We start from the raw sequence: 20,042 nt of genomic DNA on the forward strand, positions 1-20,042 counted from the left end.
TGGCTTCTAAATGCAAAGATGTCTATACAAACATTGAACAATTAACTGCTGCTATTCCCTCCATTGATCTGAACCGTGAAGTCGTTTCCTTAGAAAACCCGGTCTCAGGTGGTTCCACCCCCGCCCGCACATATAATCTTAGATCCCTTAGCAAAAAGTCTGATCCCTCCCCTGATTTGGGGGATCCTGTGGGTGGTTTGGGTCCTTCTTCGTCTAAAATCTCTCATAAAAAGGGCAGAGGAAGAAAGTCAGATTTGTCCAAAGCCCAAGTCAAAGCAAAACTTGATGTGGCTGACGGCAAGCAAATGGTGATTCCTGGGGCGCTTAGAGCAGCAAAACCCCCTGAGGCAGTTATAAAATGATCTGTTTATCATGGAACTGCAGGGGTTTAACCAGTAAACCCAAAAAACTGGCATTGAAGGAACTAATCTCTCGCTATAACCCGGATCTGGTCTTTCTCCAAGAAACTCTGGGAAGGGCTGTAGAAATTGAACCTGTCCTCAGTTCTTTCCTCCCGGGGTGGTCTTTTGTAGCCCTTGATGCAGAAGGCCACTCGGGTGGTCTTGCCATCGGTTGCAGGGATGGCAGATTGAAAATTTTGAGCCATTGGGGAATGCCCAATGTGCTGGGCATGGAGGTTATTTACCCTGACTTCGATTTCTCTTTCTTGATAGTAAATGTTTATGGACCCTGTCAGGCAAGGGCTGCTTTCTGGAACGCGCTCATGTCCAAAGATTTGTTGAAGGGGAAAAATCTGATAATAGGAGGTGATTTAAATTTCTCCTTAGGGATTGCGGAGGCTTGGGGTCCCTCGGCCAGAATTGATCCCCTATCAGATTTTTTTGCTCAATTACTCCTATCCCACAAGCTGATAGATGTAAACATTATAAAGGCCAAGCCTACTTGGAGGAATAGGAGAACTGGGGAGGAGAGGATAGCAAAAAGGCTGGACCGCTTCCTCATCAGTGACTTGATGGCTTCCAATATTCCAATGTTCAGGCAATGGGTGGGTGAAGGGGGGAATTCTGATCACTTCCCCATCCTCTTAGAACTTTCCAAGCCTCCCCCTAAACCTGCAGCTCCTTTCAAATTCAATGCTTCTTGGTTGCAAGAAGAATCTTTTAACCAGCTGTTCAGGAATACTTGGAGACACATGGGAAGAGACTCTTCAGGAAATAAAGGAGCCCTCTTCATGGAAAATCTTAAAAGACTAAAGAAAGCAACTGTAGAATGGGCTTCTGAAAGAAGGAAAAAGCAAAATGGGGCCTTGAATAAAATAGATGATGAGCTCCGAGCTCTAGAAGCTCCTGAGGCGGATGCATACGCTACACAGGAGTCAAAAGAAAGGATTGTGACACTTGAGAAATCGAGAGCAAAAATCTTATTGGACAAAGAGGAAGAATGGAGGCTCAAGAGCAGGGCAATTTGGTTGAGCGCAGGGGACGAAAACACAAAATTTTTCCACAACTATGCAAAAGGCTGGAAAAATGCAAATACAATCTGGAAGCTAAAGGATCCTGAGGGCAGAGAAGCCTCGTCTTTTGAGGCTTTGTAAAATTTGGGGAAGAATCATTTTCATTCTTTGTTCTCAGACCCAGGAGGAGTTTCTTTAGCTAAAATTATTAGAACAACTCAATCATTTCCTCGATTTGTGGAGGGAGAGGAGGCTGAAGATCTTTTTCGAGAGGTGACAAAAGAGGAAGTAGAAAGTATTGTAAAATCTATGGCAAAAGATAAAAGTCCAGGGCCGGATGGCTAGACAGTGGAACTCTTCACTCACTTTTTTGAGCTGATCGGGGAAGAACTAACTGAAGTGGTGGATGAATCAAGGAGAAAAGGTGAGGTTTATTCCCCTTTCAATGCAACTTTCATTGCTCTCATTCCTAAAAAGGAGGCCCCGAAAACCTTCGAGGACTTTAGGCCAATTTCTCTGTGCAACTGCATATACAAAATTATTGCAAAAACCATTGCAGTTCGCCTGAAACCGATCCTCTCAAATTGCATCTCACTGGAACAATTTGGTTTTTTAGACGGTAGACAAATCCACGAAGCTATAGGGGTGGCACAGGAAACCATCCATAGCATCAGAAATTCAAAATTAAAAGGGGCTGTGCTAAAAATTGATCTGTCAAAAGCTTATGACAGAATCAGCTGGACTTATCTCAGGATGTTGCTGACTCACCTGGGTTTCAAGGTGGAATTCATAAGCTGGATCATGGGGTGTATCTCAAATGCAAGTTTCGCAGTTTTAATAAACGGGGCTGCCTCCCAATTCTTCAGAGGTCAAAGGGGTTTGAGGCAAGGATGTCCCCTTTCTCCACTGCTCTTTCTCCTAGCTGCTGAGGGTCTCAGCAGACTGATATCCAATGCTAAAAGATCAGGTTTGGTAAAAGGTTTGGAAGTTGCTGTAAATCTGTTCATTACCCATCTCCTTTTTGTAGATGATATTTTATTATTTACAAATGGGAGTTTAAATGAAATCAAAGAACTTAAAAGTATTCTTGATCTGTTCTTGAAAGCAACAGGCCTTCAAATAAATTCCAGAAAGTCCCAGCTAATTTTGGAGGGCTTCAACAGACAGGAGGAACTCATGATTTTATCTCACTTACCCTTCGAGGCCTGTAAGATGGAGAATCCTTTCAAATATCTTGGCTTTTGGTTAAAACCCCAAGCATATAGAAAGCAGGACTGGAACTGGCTGGTGGCAAAAATTGAACAAAGAATTTCCCATTGGAGTTTCAAGTGGTTATCTCGGGCAGGCAGGTTGACCCTGGTGAACTCAGTCCTTCAGGCCATGCCAGTGTTCTGGGCAGCCTTGACATGGATCCCAAAAGGCATCCTTCACAAGATTAAACAACTATGCAGCAGATTCCTTTGGTCAGGGTCAAAGGAGGACTCAGTGCTTCCTTGGGTGGCATGGGACAAAATTGCAAGGCCAAAAGACTGGGGTGGATGGGGCATTAAAAATCTCTTTGATTTCAGCATCTCCTTAGCAGCAAAATCCGGTTGGCGTTTAATCACTTCTGAGAATCTATGGACCAGAGTAGTAAAACGAAAATATATAGATCCCATGCCCCTAGAAGATTGGATAAGGAACCCAAACAAGAAAGGCAGGAACTTCTCTGTGATCTGGAAAGCCACTGTAGAGGCTTTCAAGGTTATCGAACAGGGTCTGGCTTGGCAGGTAGGAAACGGTGAAAATGTAAGGATTGGAAGAGACCCTTGGGTGGGATGCAACGAATCTTTCGCTCTTTCTCCTGAACTGAATGCTCACCTTGACTCGAAGGGGATTCATGGTCTAAATCAGATTGCAAATTTGGGACAGTCAACCATCTGGGGCCAAGCATGGAAATCAGAAGAAGAGTTAGGAATCGACCCCAGGTGGAGGAATGAGTGGCGGAGCTTTCTCCAGGAGTTAAAGAGATCAAATGTCATAATTTAGGATAGGCCGGACCAATTGGTGTGGGCACATGCTGAATCTGGTGCCTACTCCCCAAAGACGGGGTACTCCTTCCTAATGAAGAAGAAAGGGTGGGTTAACCCAGAATGGTGGGTTAAACCTCTACTAAAATTGAAGTGCCCCAAGAAAGCAAGATTATTCTACTGGTGTGTTTTAAGAAAGAAAATTCCTACCTGGGACATTCTACAATCCAGATTCAAACAGGGCCGAGGTAGGTGCCCCTTATGCTTCTCAGACACTGAAGCCATTCATCATCTGTTCATTGCTTGTCCTTTTGCAAGGAAAGTTTGGGAAGAAATGCAAAAGTTATTAAGGAGGAATGTTAGATGGGAGGGGGATACTTTTCTTTCAGCTTGGGAATATTGGTGGAACCATTACCCAGAGAGGAACCTAAGGAATCTCGCCCCCATCATCTGTTGGGGTATCTAGATTGCTAGAAATAGAAGCATCTTCAGAGAACAGCTTACCCCAGCAGAGGTGATTGCTATACAAAGCTCAGCTATTCTGTCTAGCATCCCGGAACCTGAAGAATCACAGAACTCAGCCCCCAAAAAGGAAGAGCGAATCAGGGAAGGCATTACATGGGCCTACTTTGACGGGGCAGCCCAAAACAACAATGTGGGTGCTGGAATCGTCATTCATATTAGCCCCTCTCACTCTCTCAAAGCCGCTGTGGGATTAGGACCCGGCACCAACAACTTTGCTGAACTATCTGCCCTAAAACTTCTTTTATGCTGGCTAATAAACAGAAACATCTTCTCGGTTCAGATCTTTGGTGATTCTTTGAATGTAATAAACTGGGTCAATGGGAAATATAGAAGTCAAAATTATATGCTAAGGCCGCTATTGGAAGAGATTCAAAACTTAAAACTCCATTTTAATACTTTCTCCATTGAACATATTTACAGGGACAGGAATGAAGAGGCAGATAGGTTTTCTAAAGAGGGTTTGCAGCTCGCTGTGGATTCGTGGAGGATAACTGAACAGATGCATGATCAGATCCGTGTGTCAGATCTCCCTCCTCACTCTTTCTTTATCTTAAAATTTTCAGTTGTTACAGGATATTGGATTTATAGTCAGTTTGCAAATATCCTGTACTTTTTTGTTTCGGTCAAGTGAAAACTCTGATGGTTTACTATTTCCTTTTTTCGAATATGTATTGCTGGAAACAATCACATATAAAACAGATCCGTGGGTCGTTTTCCTGTGTTAAAAGGAGGCCCATGTTTTTATTTTGACATGTTTTAAAAATCTTTTGACAGAGTTGTCCTTAGTAGGCAACGATACAGTGCTGAAAGTAAGCGAGAAAGTGCTTATTTCTTTTTTGGTTGGACTTGATGATTCAAGGGGGAGTATGACTCTCTCCTTGAGGACTGATGGTGGTCTCAAGATCACAGAAGCTGCTGGAATGTTAACTCATGTGCTTGTAACTTTTTTATTTTCTTAATAAAAAAGTTCGCTTTTTTTCCTCGGAAAAAACATAAGACTTACCATACCGAAATTGAAACTAACTTTGACGCAACCGAAATTTGAGCTAGACTCCACTGCGATGCCCCGTAAAATTTTCTAACATTCTTTTTGTTTTCCTTATGTGTCTCGAGAAAAAGACAGGATTATCTATAACAAGGGAGCCATTGTCGTAGCGGTAGTCCCTGCCGGGGTTGAGGAAATCAAGTTCTATGAGTTGCCGCTAAATTGACCAAGAAACCCACACATTGAGGTGTAACATCAATTGATAAAGCAATAGCGCACTCCTTGTTCCACTTGTACTTATATGGGCATTACAGGGGAATTGATCCCGAATACTACAGAAAAATAGGCATGGATATATCACAGCATATTTAAAGGTATTGAATGGGAGGCTTAGAGTCTCGATGCAGATCTTCCATAGTTCCCCATATATTCCTCACAGAGGAAGGGACTTACACTGATCATGGGAACTGAATTTAAATACTGATTATAATAATAAAGTTTTGCATTCGGCTTCTTTGAATTTTTTTTAACTTCATATGCTGATGTGGCACTGAGATTTGGATGAGTGGATATTCTTTTGTCTTGGCATGCTGTCCGCCATTGCAGATAAAGTGGAAAATATTTTTGGAATATTTAAAGGGATAAATAATTTTGGAATAGTTCTGAGTTATGCGATTGATATGTGATAAGCTCTCTCGTAAACAGTTGGCCTAGCCTGCAAATTAGGAAGATGCCTAGGTTTATTTTTGGATTTGCGTTTTTTTTTATTTAGAATATGCGGCTATAGTTTAAGATGTTCCCCACTCGACATGTGGACACAGGTTTGAGAAATAGTTCAGTGTCAAACCTCATCATCGGGGTATGCTCCAACTCTGAGAAAGTAACCAAGTTAAGAAGACGTTGTGCTTAACTGAAATTTTCTTGGGCTTCTAAATGGGTCACGTTCCAAAAAATAAACATGATAAATAATATCAAATTTTCCATGTATAGATTATAAAAGTTAACACATTATCTTAAAATTTCTAGAATATTGTATTGATTAACGCACGTTTCCATAGAGAGAAAAGGAAGTTACATTGCATGATCACCACTTGTTACATTGCATGGTCACTGCTTGTTCCCGTTGGAGATTACAATCTTTGTTGCATGGTAGCCACTTGTTCTGGTTGAAGATTACAATCTTTTGATGAGTAATGTAACCACAAAGCATAAAGCCCCTTCTATTTTGATCTGCTTAGCACAGGTTGTAGTGAAATTCACTCCTTTTAAATTTAATGGAAAACAATGTACAGGGCCAAACAACGAGTTCCAGTAATACTTGTATAGCATGGAATTACAAGCACGGGCTTAACCATTCACATGGTCATGAATAATCTAACAATGATTGAAGGCTTTGATTCTGGTTCTGCTACTATACTACATAGGGTTAAGGAGCCAAGAGAACCATTGAACTTCTTGAGTGTCATGTTGTTCTCGTGGGTAATGAAACCAATGCTTGAACAACTGGTGTGAAGTTGATAACTTTCAGAAGTTCAAAAATAATCAAAACTTGCATGTAGCATTAAAGAAATCTGACACAAAAATGGTTACTTTGCTTATTTAACTGAACGGATAAAGGGCCGACACACCTCTGTTATTTGAAGAATATTTATCAACCCCGACAAAGCACTGCACTTCGCCAACAGAAAAACTTTTACAAGATAAAGTTGCGAATAACTCACCCGGAGAAAAGCTTCAAACTTTATCAATTCTTTCGTATCTACATAATATTCTTCAAGGATCACCTTTACTTCTTTCTCTGTTAATAATTCCTGAAAATCTTTAAGTTTATGTTGCAGAAACTATGTTGCAAGCTGAAATATAGCTTTGAAGCAACAAGTCACTACCAATAGAGCAGAACATGGACAAAAGCCGCAAATAGAATAGAACAGGGACAAAAGTTGCAAATAGAACAGGGCAATTCACTGTCATGATGTTAAAAGGTAGTGCAAAAGGTTTAACATGTTTTGCCTTCAAAATAAAAGTATAATTTTGTACTCTTTCAAAAAATAAAAGGGGGTCAGCAAGTTACAGATTGTCGGAGATGATGCAAGCTCGAGCTTATCAATCCAAAATCTCACCTACAAAAATGATCTGCAGATGAAAGTATAGGCGTTCTATCTGTAACATAATAGAATTGTCCAGCTTATGATTCTATGTACAAAATTTTAATGCAATATTAAGTCAAATGTAAAATTGACATATAGTTTAGAATCTTGGCTGTGGAATTCAAGGATTTTATCTTTCGTTTTCTGGCATTTACTACTTTCTTTTGAGTTTCTTAGAGTGAGACTGAGGATATGGAAGACGAATTTCATGCGAGAACTTTTGCAGCTATAAAGTGAGATATGACGGCATTCAAGTGCCAAATTAATAAAAGCTTTGATTATTTTCTAATCTTTTAGGATTACATGAAAACAATTTCAACATTTCAACATTTTGTTTAAGTTGCAATTTTCACGTGTCCAGTTGACACAAAGCTAGAATAAATAACAAAAGCATTCATGTCTTCTATTTTGGGTTTTTTAAACTTATAACATAGGTGTGTTGTAAGACGGCACTGAGACAAGCATACACCATGAACATTCAAAATACAAGTATGACAATATCAAATCCTGCAAGCCTTTGAGTAAACCCTTTTCCTGGGTAAATTATATGAAAGTGAATGAATTTAATTCAAATCAAAATACATTTATGGGAACATTAATGGGTTGTTAAACCCTAAAGAAAACTATATATGAACATAAATACGAAGTAAATTATTTCCCTTTAAACCATATGGGCATAATGCAAAACTGACCTTGAAAATAACTTGATTAGTGCAACCATTACACATGAACCTAGTATGGCCCATGTAGCAATCAAATAGACAATGTTTTTCCTGCATTTTTCTCACTAGAATTTCTCTAGGTACCTCCATTACATAAAATTAAAAGAAAATACCTATATATAGTTTCACAAGTGAGTGGTGGTCTATAAAGTGCTTAAAAAAATAAAAATAAAAAGATGTCCATGGACCATGCACCACATGCCTCACCTCCTCCATAACATAGCATGCAGGGCTTAAACCATGCCTAAGGGAAAAATAAATATCACTTGGCACCCATGGCGACCATTCGGACATGCAGATACCATGGACCCACGTGCACCCAGCTACCATGGACCCACCTGCATGTATTACACGCATTGATGTAACAATTAGTATCAGGAAGTCGGGCAAGTTGAGGAAGGGGCGGGCATTTGAATCATTACGCTCGCAGGGCAGAACAATAGAGCCACCATGAATTTGTCTAACAACGAAGCCACCATGAATTTGCGAGGATCACCTCAGAATACTATTGATGAGTGATCAATTTCATTGTAGCATCATCACAAAACTCTCTAGAAACCCTGATATTATCCCAACGCTTCTAGAGACATCCAAGCACCACCTCTCTCTTCTCGTTTCAACAATCCTATCATTTAAATTGGCTATTAAGGGTTACGCCTGCACACAAGAAGATTCAAAGAAGCCATTTCTATGCACATTGATACGCTCTGTTAAAGTTGTGCGCGCACTAAGGATTTTGATATCTGTCAAGTTTTTGGATATCTGATCCAAAGAATTTTGTGTTTGGTCTAGGTTTAGGCAATGGAGGGCTTTGGAATCCTACTGTTGAGTGCCTCACTATTATTGACAATAGAATAGGCGTGGCCAAGGCTGGTGAGTTCTCTAGTCATTCGATTCTCATGATTTGAATGAAATATACTCAATCTTTAGATAAGATTATAGCAGTTTTTTCTGTTTGAATTCTTATGATATGCAATGGAATCTGTAGACTTGGTGAACAATTTCAGAACAATTGCAAGGGTGGTCATTTACCGTCACAAGATATGTGAACGGTGAGCCCCTGGGGAGAGGAACTAAAATCACTCTGTTTCTCAAAGAAGATCAGGTATATATAAATGCTCTCTTCCATTTCTTCACCTGTTCGATTCCTCATCACCTGTTCAATTCCTCAATGGCAGTTGGGGTTTTACTAGATTTAAGGGCATGACATTTAGAGAGTTGTTCATCTCTTTTTGAATGTGGTTTGACAGTTGAAATACTTTCTCACCAGAGCAGCTTAACAAACAACCTATAAGGCAAGGAAGGCCAAGGATAAGTAGTTAGTATTGATATAGTGTTTGATTCAGAGATTTCAATTATTAGTTCACAAAATAAAGTGCTCTACTGGTTTATTATTGCAGATGGTGTTTTCTCTGAGTAACCATTTGAATACCTTTTTAGCGATAATTATAAAGATAATTGCATCTTGCAAGCTGTGGAAAAGGCTCCAAGCATACACGAAATGGTGAGTAACCATTTGAATACGTTTTCAACGATAATTATAAAGATAATTGCGTCTTGCGGCGAAGCTATTTTTGACAATTTATTTGAACTATGCATTATCATAATAACTGGGAAAATGAAATAGAAATACACACAAAAGATTAGTACGAAATCTGTCTGAAATTGAAAAAATATGAAAAAATATCACTGCATCATGAAGATTGGCAAAGCGGCCTTTGGGACTGCGATTCTTTGTACAAATTTTAAATGGTTTTCTTTTTTTATCTTTTACATGATTTTATATGGTTTACCATTAAGCACTTTTCGTTCAGGATTTGGGGCCTTTGTACCTTGCATATCGGTTGAAGGCATAGCTACGCCTGCAACAACTACTCTACTCGCTTGGGGATTTAGGAATGGAAATAGCAATTTTGTAGGGTTGGAAGAGAAAGAACCTGAATTCTATCCTGCCTCTGCCACACTTAAAGAACTATCTGTAGGTTCACATGCACATGGCCGATTTTTTGGTTCCTCTGGTTGTTCCTACAAGTTGATTTTTTTATTTTTTGGTTCCTCTGGCTCCTCCTGCAACAAGTTGTCTGGTTCCTCCTTGTTCCTCCTTTAAGTTGTCTTGCTATTCCAGTAAATTGTCCTTCAAATCTTGTTAATGCAGAGCATGGCATCTAGATTGCAAGCTATGGTAGGTGTACAAGATAGAGCATTCAACGACGACGAAATAGTGAACGAGTGGCCTTAGTTTCTACTTGAGCCTTCTGCGCCGACTATCTTTTACCATACCAGAGTTGCATGCTAATAGCCATGTGGAAGGGGCCTTGATAGACATGTGGAAAGGACCTCGAAAGGGCCTCGAAGTATATTGGTTGGCTACAAAAGCTTTGATATAAATAGATTGCAAAAATTTTGATATAATGAAATTGGCAACTGTATATAAAATCACAGAACTTTGGATAAAATGGTATTGCCGCAATTTTCTTGCATAGGGCCATGTGAAGCCTGTAATAAGAGGTAGAATGCTTTCAGTCTTAAAACTTTGGCTAAAATTTAGGTGAATAAAATTGTTACGATTAAACTTTGGTTAAAATACAAGAAAACAAAAAAAAAAAGACGGGTCAACTAATCAATTAATAGGTGGTCAAATGATCGATTGATCGCTATAGTCCCTGCTATGCCGCAGGCAGGGACTAATAAAGAGACTAATAATTCTCGATAAGCATGTTGCATTTCGTTGAACAACCACAAGAACATAAAGCTCAAAATCGTTATGTTTCATAATTATTATCTTTCATTTAACCTTCATTAAGCCTCTGCTTTGGATCATTTCATGACTCGGGTGATATTTGTGGCCACATTTATAAAACTTTTAAAGTTTTCATAGAAGTTGTAAAACAAAAGAGTTTAACAATTTGCTTGTTCCTCGAATAAGAGAGATTTTTCAAACGCGGTATCATATAATTGGCTTCAAGCATGGCCTTGCAGGTATAGCTGCTTTTTCCAATTATGATAAGAAAAACAGAATGAAACGCAGTAAATCACAATAATATTATCTGAACAAGAGTTGTAAGCACCGGAAGTTCCTGCAGATTTGACAGGAGAATGAATGCTTTATTTTTGTTAATTTAGTAAAATTTGTTAATTTGTAATTTGAATAAATTTTATTAATTAATGCATAGTATTCATCACTTTAATTTTTAGTGCTTAAATAAGATTGATGGACTTTCTTGTTACATCTAAACTCTAAATTTTAAACTTAATTAAAAGTTCAATTATTCTAGGTTTTCCTTGAAATATGAAATATTTAAGAAAGCTACTTTTATTCATGAACTAGTCCGCAGTTTTGAACTATAAAATTTTCAAGAAAGCCAAATATATATTTTCTAAACTTATATAAATTCTCCCAGGATTATATACCAAATCTAGCTAAAAACTAAGATATCCAAAATCTGATAAGTTTATTTATCCAAAGTTTATAGTTACCTGTTAGCTAGCCAAAGTCAAGATATCCAGTGTTTTACTTGAATAAATCAGCATCCAAATTAAATTGTTTGGGACCCGTGAGTCTCGTAATAAGTCTCCAAACCTTATCGACCAATAAAAATTTAAATGATAAATTTTATATTTATTTATTGTATTAAAACATTAATTAAAAACTTCGGAGCACTTAAATGTTTCTGGTCAACAGAAAATTAATATGCAGTCAACCCTCTATCGGTCGCTATAACCCATCAGGCAGCGCCTAATAATATGTATATAGGTTTTGAAGCTAATAATAAAAACAGGTACAAGAGTACCTTTTTATCCTCCGTTTACATATTAGTAAAAAATTAAAGACATAAACATATCTCTAACAAAGCATGTAATAGCGAGCATGGGTCTAATTCATGGTCTAATTCAAAGTGACAGTATTCGGTCGTTTTGAGGTTTAAAAGTTTTGAAGGTAAGAGATATCGGTATATTTATAATTTTATGTACATAGCTTTTGAAGCTAATAATGAAAGCAGGTACAAGAGAATCTCTGGATCTTCCGTTTACTGATATTTGAGGTTTAAAAGTTTTGAAGGTAAGAGATATCGGTGTATTTATAATTATATGTATATAGCTTTTGAAGCTAATAATGAAAGCAGGTAAAAGAGAATCTCTTTATCTCCCGTTTACATATCAGTAAAAGTTAAAGACAATCATACCTCTAACAAAGCATGTATATATAATCCAAAGTGACAGAATAGGTGGTTTTGAGGTTTCAAAAGTTTTGAAGCTGAGAGATATTGCTCTATTTATATTTATATGTATATAGCTTTTGAAGATTTAACGATATTGAATGCTAATCAGTATCCCTAGGAAGGTATGTGGGCTATTATAAATTAGGTAATTTAACGTATGCTACACCACTATCCATCAGAATCATAAATGAGGTAATTTATGTAAGTTAAAATGAATAAGTTAAGTATAATTCTCATGAAAATGATGTTGGTTAGGATAAATGAGGTAATTTATGTATGCTAAAATCATTAAGTCATGTCTAATTTCTATGATAATGATGTTGTTTAATTTTTTAATAACAAATAAAATTTATTAATTAGGATTTTTGTTTTAAATTTTTGAATTTTAAAATAATAATTTAAAATTAGTGAAAACCAATTAGTATTATTTAATTATTATATTTAATTTTCATTCATTTTGAAACTAATTTATTTAAAGCTTAAGTTCAAAATTGATTTATTTAAAAATTAATTCAAAATTAGTTTTGTTTAAAAATTATTTAATTTATTTAAATTTTTATCTTTTATTTTAAAAATGTTAAATAATCTATTTTTAAATTGATAAATTAAAAGGTTATAAATTTTATTATAATAAATATTTTGAAATTAAAATTTTCAAAGTATTTTTCATTTTTAATTTTTTTTATTATGAATAAAATAACAAAAAAAATGAAATAATATTATAAATGCTATCAAAACTAACACTAGTCTTAAATTCAATTTTACATTTTTAATTAATTATATAATAATCTTAATATTATTACATTTTAATATATATATTTTTTTAATATTATACTAAATTTAATTATATATTTATCAAATAAACAAATAAAACAAAGTTATCTAAATGTATATATTTTTTAAATATTTTATAAAGTTGATTTGTCTTTAATTTTCATAAAGTAAGATATATGAATATTGTAAAAATTTTCAGATTTAATAAATTTAATAAAAAGGAAAAAAAAAATTAACCCATAAAATATAGACATAAACATTAATACAGAATATTTTTCAAAATCACTCACATTACTTTTATTTATCTAAAATTTTATGGGGTAAAAATACCATTTAAATTAAAATTAATAATATCAACAATTATGAAACAAATAAATATTAAATAATACTAAGTTATTATAGTGATAATTTAAATGTGAAAATAATTATAAATACAACAAATATTTATTTAATATTTTGGTTTAAATAAATCAATACCATATTCATGTTATTTGTGTTTGCTTTGGGTGGTTTTAAAAAATAATAGCATCTCATCATCTAGTTTTAATTTCCAAGGAGTGACATAAATTTTAATATTATTATTATTAAATAATATTAAAGTGATTTTCAAGTCACATCAATTTGGTGTATAAAATTTCTTTATTGTGTAACAAGAGATGCACTTTGGTACAAAGATTTGACTGTTAAATCTACAAAATGATACATACTCTACATCACTAAATTCAAATTTTATTATTCACAATAAATAAATAATTCTTGAACTACATAAAATACAGCTATGGAAGTAGAAATAGTATAGAAATGCGGATAGCAGCCAGAGATGGTTGTCCTCACTGTTGGTTTGACACCTGAGTTTGATAGATTTTGCCACCTTCGGAAAAAAAAGTATAGAAATGCGGATTAATCATTAAAAAATATACATTTCCTTCGCAGAAGTGAGAGAATAATGAGGTGCGAGTGAGAAATATTTATGAATTCGAATTCGAACTGAAAAACCTTATTTTTAACAAAATTATAAATATTCGAATTCGAACCTTATTTTTATGAACTCAGTTCGAATTCGAATATTTATATCTTAAAAAATATACATTTCCTTGGCAGAAGTGAGAGAATAATGAGGTGCGAGTTCAGAGGGCTAGGTGTAGTAGTTTAGCTCTTTGATTATAATCAGATTTCATATTCAGATTACCAATTACAATGGCAAAGTTTCAACCTCACACTCGTAACCTCGTATGAGCCCCTCCGGTCGTAGAGATGCAATATCAATGGATACCACGCTCAGGGGAATTCGCTTATGCTCAGCTATGAAAGTAAGTTTTCCGTCAGTTCTATTATTTGGGAGAAGAAACCAATCACCGAACCGAATTTAACCGTATTAATCACCGAACCGAATCGAACTGCCGAATATTCGAATTTTTCAAGCCGATTCGGCCGAATTTGGTAACTATGGTTTAAATTATTAAAATTGTTTTTCTCTGCAAAATAAAATTTTAACACTTTAAAATTTAGAGTGATTTTATCATCATTAAATTTAAAATAAATTTTAAATCTACAAAAGTAACATATTACTTATTCACTGTGGTAATTAAGGTATAATTTTGTATTTTCACATTAAAATAAAAATTAAAGTAATGTTATTCAATTTTATTTTTTGAAAAAATATTTTATAATTTTTTTGTTAAGCTGTATGAGTCTTCATATGATTATATATTTAATTTTTGGCATGAGAAATCATGATTTAGAAACATCTAAGCCACACAAGTCCATAACACAATCAGATTATCTCTAAAAAAAATTCGAAATAATTACCTTTACATCACATAATTCCTTAACAAAACACGCATCACAATTCTTTAACTAAACACTGCCTCTACACCATGTAAAAAACTACTTATCATTATTAAATATTAATAAAACATCATTATTATACTTTTAACATTTATATTATAAAAATAAAAAAAATTATATTATAAATTTATATATTTTAAGCTATTTCATTAACATCATTATTATACTTTTAACATTTATATTATAAAAATAAAAAAAATTATATTATAAATTTATATATTTTAAGATATTTCATTCTACACCGTGTAAATCGTGTAGAAAAACTACTTATCATTATTAAAAACATTATTAAATACTAATGAAACATAATTAACACTTTTTAACATTTATAGTATAAAAGTAAAAAAATAATATTATAAATTTATATATTTATGTTATTTCATGATCTGTAATTGGTATTTTTTATATTAAAAATGTAATAATTGGAAAAAAAATGATGTATTCCATTCATTTTTATTCTCCACAAAACTTTTATATATATAATAGTAAACTAAAAATTCAAAGTAATTTAATATATTGTACTTTAAAAATAATAAAATATAAATGAATGTTATATTTGTAAGGCATTTTAATTAGGCATAGTCATTCAATTTTTCCCCACAAAACTTATGTATATATATATATATAATAATATTAAAAAAATTAATATAATAGTAGATTAAAAATTCAAAGTAATTTAATACATTGTATTTTAAAAATAATAAAATATAAATGAATGTTATATTTGTAAGGCATTTTAATTAGGCATGGTCATCCACATTTTATGCTTTGAGGACATTAGAGATTGATGATATTATTATTATTTCATGTTATGGTCACCTATGCTGTACATATTTTTATTATCATTTGAAATAATTGAAGATTATTGTATCATACATATACATATACACACACACACACACATATATATATATATATATATATATATATATATATACTATGAAGTCTATATATTCATAATAGTTTGATAGCTTATACGATGAATCCAAACAGAAGTGATTAAAGTGCTAATCCATGGATACAGATTGTAAATGGCTCATTATACTCAACATTTAAGACTTAATGTCAGACCCTTGTTTGAAAATCTTTTGAATTAAGTGAGAGGGTGTGGCACACTTCCCAACCTTGGTTAGTTCACACAGGTACAATGGATAGGCCATGCGTTAAGTGTAGGGGCAAAGCTTACTAATGTGAAAAACGCTGCAAGGGTTGCTCCATGCTGGCCGTCGATCTAAATGGACCTGACGGTACCAGATCATTAGGGTTATATCTAACAAACTTACACCTCCTACGGTCGATGCTCTATCATTTCCGCTGACTGAGTTCAGTTCTTTCTGCTCTGTAGTGGTTAGCCTCTACGAAGGCTGAGGAGGTTCGAACTGTTGCCCCATGGTTTCTGGATTGTCCTCATGACTAATACAGGTAAGAAACCCTCTTGTAGTTTGTATGTCCACTCTTGTCATAACCCTTAGTTTTATTTTGAATAAGATGATGCACAATGATTGATTGTGCGTGGTAGTTTGTGGTGACATGCTTGGGATTTTGCGCTCAAAGAGGCTTGAATGCTCAGCACTCAGAAGATGGGATGAATTTATGTCGTTAATGGTCCAGGTAAACCATTCTCAGATTCGAGAAAGACAGGATGGCAAAGAGGCTTTTGAGATTTCTCCTCATCCACAGGTACACACCTATCGGTCATTTCAATTGTTTTTCTATCTAATATTTTGGGATTTTAAACCCTCAACTTAGAACATGGTTAGTTATCGCAAGTATGCTACTGCCCTCGGTTTATTTGGAAATAACACCCGAAGGTCGTGCCCTCACCAGGTTCTTTGTTATATTCACAAGTTGGATTTCCTATGGTTATGATAATACTTCTAACTTGCTCTGAGGTTGGGGATAGGATTTGATCAACATTCCTCGGTTTATGGCCCATGGGTCTAGTTTGAAATTAGTATGGAGGGTTTTTCTAGGGTTTTTCATATATGCATGAATGAGTTTTTTGATACTCTATTATGGATTAGAGCTACTAGCTCGACCAACTTAGGACTAAAAGTACTGTTTATTATGATTTTCCTTTTAATTTCCCTATGCGGCCCGAATACTGAATTAAGCTCAGACTATTTCATTGAAACAAATACTATATAATATTTCTATTGTTGTTAGTGAAATTTCTTTTGTAATGCTACTCTGTCCCTAATTTAAGACATGCATATTATGAGGAACAAGATGTCTCTCAGTTGGTAGTCACAATGTTTATCGATTAAGAGGGATATAGTCGGAATTTTCTGTCTGATAGGAAGTGCTTTATGTTTCCAGAATCCTATAGGAATACGATAGTGGTAATATGAGTTGTAAAGGTTAAAATTTTTGCCAAATCTTGTAATTTTTCTATTAATCATATGAACATAAAAGAAACCCAGTTAGGGTACATATGCATGCAATGCTGGTGATAAATTATGGTTATGGCTTATCTGTTCTCATTCTTGGATCAATTTTGCTTTAATATTTTAATTGATTCCTTACCTCTAATAGCCAATAAATACTACTATAACATCGATTTCTGAATCTCTACAGAAATTTATTTTATCTCACTTAGTTATTTGGCTGGATTTCACTATACATGAACCTGTAGCTTCCTCTGCTAATTTGTTTATATATATGTGTGTGTGTGTGTGTGTGTGCACTTATTTTATCTCATTTTTATAGTATTAAATCTATCGAAATAACTAAGACCTGGGTCAGATAATGGTTAACTAGTTCACTGCTATTCTTTCTGTCTAGAATTTATATCTAATCATGAGAGTTTAATATTTAATTATCTGTCTGATGGATAAATGTTCTTCAGAAGATTGTTTTTTTACCTATCTGTTTGAAAGTCTCTTTCCTCCCAATGATGAGTCTGGCAATTATGTCTAGACTCTCCCCCAAGCACTTTTTGTTTTCCACACTAGATTGTCCAATTACAATCAGTACCTTGGGCCTCCAGGTTTCTTCCTAGCCTCCAAATTTGTACTTTTCTATTAACTATTCTTTTTGGAAAATCCCACTAGTTTTTCCTTCTCCCTCCCAGTTCCTGGATTTCCCCCTCTCTTCCCTTTTTCAGGTAGATGGTAATTATTTTTCCTTGGCAACCATTTATTTTAACTATATTAAATAGTTGCTATTTCATTAAAACATCATTACCAAAAATTTTGGTAAACACAACATATATGGCATTCTAGCCTTAGTGAGTTAATATTCAATCATTAACATGTAACAAAATCTAATTTAACATTTAACAAAAATTAACTTAGTAACTTCAGTCGTTTTATGTGACTTGGGGGTGTTACATCTCCCCCCTCCATATGAGGAACACCATCCCTCGTCTTCTCTCCATTTTCTAAAAACAAGGTTGGATAATTGTTCCACATAAACTCCTCTTCTTCCCAAGTGGCCTCATCCGGACCAAAGTGCTTCCATTGCAATTTATCCTAGGTCATGGCTCGCTTTTGCAAGTTGTTTTCTCTCTGGTCAAGAATATGAAGAGGTTCTACCGGGAGTTCTCCTTTTGGATTGACTTGAAAAAAAAAAAAAAAGAAATCAACTTTCAGTTGTCTAAAAAATAGTATATCTAGTCATGTAATTATCTAACTGTTTTCCCAGTCAATAATGTGTTGAGGATTATACACATTTTTTTAGTAGGGAAAAATGAAACACATTGTGTTCCGGAATGTGGCTTCGTAGCGCCAGTTTATAAGCCACTGGTTAACTCATTCGACAAATTCGAAGGGTCCACAATGTCGTGGTGCTAGTTTATCACAACTTCATCATTGTAAGGAAATTTTCTGGGGCTTCATCCTTAGGTAAGTGCCATCCCTAGGTTGAAATTCCCTGTATGTTCTTTGTTTATCTGCATACAGCCACTGGTTAACTCATTCGACGAATTGGAAGGGTCCACAGTGTCGTGGTGCTAGTTTAGCACAACTTCGCCATTGTAAGGAAATTTTATGGGGCTTCATCCATAGATAAGTGTCATCCCCAGGTTGAAATTGCCTGTATGTTCTTTGTTTATCTGCATACACTTTCTGTCTATCCTGATCCGCCCAAAGATTTTGTTTAATCTTCTTAATGGATTCCTCCATCCCCTCTTGCATATCAGGACCTAATGCTAGCTTATTAACTAGGTTATTCTAGTCTATGGGCACCCTGCATTTCCTCCCATATAACACCTCAAAGGGGCTCATACCTAGAGATTCGTGATGCCCATTTTTATAGGAAAATTCTACTAAATGGAGGTAATCCTCCCACTTGTGTAGTTACTGCATTACAAACATGTGTACTATGTCCTCCAAAACGTGATTCACCCATTTGGTCTGCCCATCCTTTTGGGGGTGGTAAGCAATACTGAATTTGACCTGGGTACCCAATCCTGAAAAAAGAGTCTTCCAAAATGTGGATGTTAATTTCATATCTTTGTCAGAGATCACCACCTTGGGTATTCCATGTAATCAAAAAATCTCCTTCATAAAAATATCTGTGATTTCCACAGTTTTATATATGGTTTCACAGGTATGAAATGAGATGTTTTACTCAATTTATTTACTACTACCATTATAGAGTCATGTTGTTTTCTTGTAAGGTGTAATCCAGTGATATAGTCTCCCATTTCCATTCGGGAATGGGCAATTGTTGTAACAACTCGGCGGGATGTTGGTGCTCAGCCTTTACTAACTGACACTCCAAGCATTTGGACAGATATTCTGTGACATCCTTCTTCAATCCAGGCCAAAAGTATCCTTTCTTTTATGGCTGAAAACATTTTTTGGTAACTTGGGTGGCCGGCATAAGGTTTTCTGTGAAACTCATCCATGAGTTGTTTAACCGATTTCTGGTTGGGAACGCAAATTCTGTTCCAAAATGTAAGAAGGTTGTCAAAATTTATTTCAAACTCTGATTTTTCATTATTTAGTAATTTTTTTTTTTGCCTGTTGCCAAAGGAATGTCTATTATTGATCTCTATTAGGTGCCCCTTTAATAATGTTAGGAATATTTGAATTTACTAGACTCATTTGAATCTCATAGACACAATGTGCCTTTCTTCTTAGGGCATCAGCAATACGGTTTTCTTTCCCTTTTAGGTGTTTCATTCCAAAATCAAATTTGCTCAAAAATGTTTCCCATCTAGCCTGGTGAGCATTTAACTAGGATGATTAAAAGAAATGTAAGGCTCCTATGATCTGTTAGCAACAAAAACGTTTTCCCTAACAGGTAGTGCCACCACATTTTTAGTGCATGCACCACTGTTGCTAATTCATGATCATAAACGAAGTATCGTTGTCCATAATATTTTAAATTTCGAGACTCATAATCAATCACATTTCCTTCTTGTGTTAGTACCCCACCAACACCTTCTTTT

General features: G+C 34.9%; 1 protein-coding gene across 1 annotated transcript; it reads left to right on the forward strand.

Moving 5' to 3' along the window:
* Window positions 1-358: 358 nt before the first annotated feature.
* On the forward strand, window positions 359-1,555 carry LOC149202346 (uncharacterized). The gene has a single exon (XM_089401562.1). It carries the CDS (start codon window positions 359-361, stop codon window positions 1,553-1,555), a length of 1,197 nt encoding a protein of 398 aa, XP_089257688.1.
* The last annotated feature ends 18,487 nt before the right edge of the window (window positions 1,556-20,042 follow it).

The sequence above is a fragment of the Pinus tabuliformis genome, chromosome 2_1 (assembly GCF_031772625.1).
Source record: "Pinus tabuliformis cultivar Carrire ecotype Pingquan chromosome 2_1, CPIR1, whole genome shotgun sequence".
Classification (NCBI taxonomy): domain Eukaryota; kingdom Viridiplantae; phylum Streptophyta; class Pinopsida; order Pinales; family Pinaceae; genus Pinus; species Pinus tabuliformis.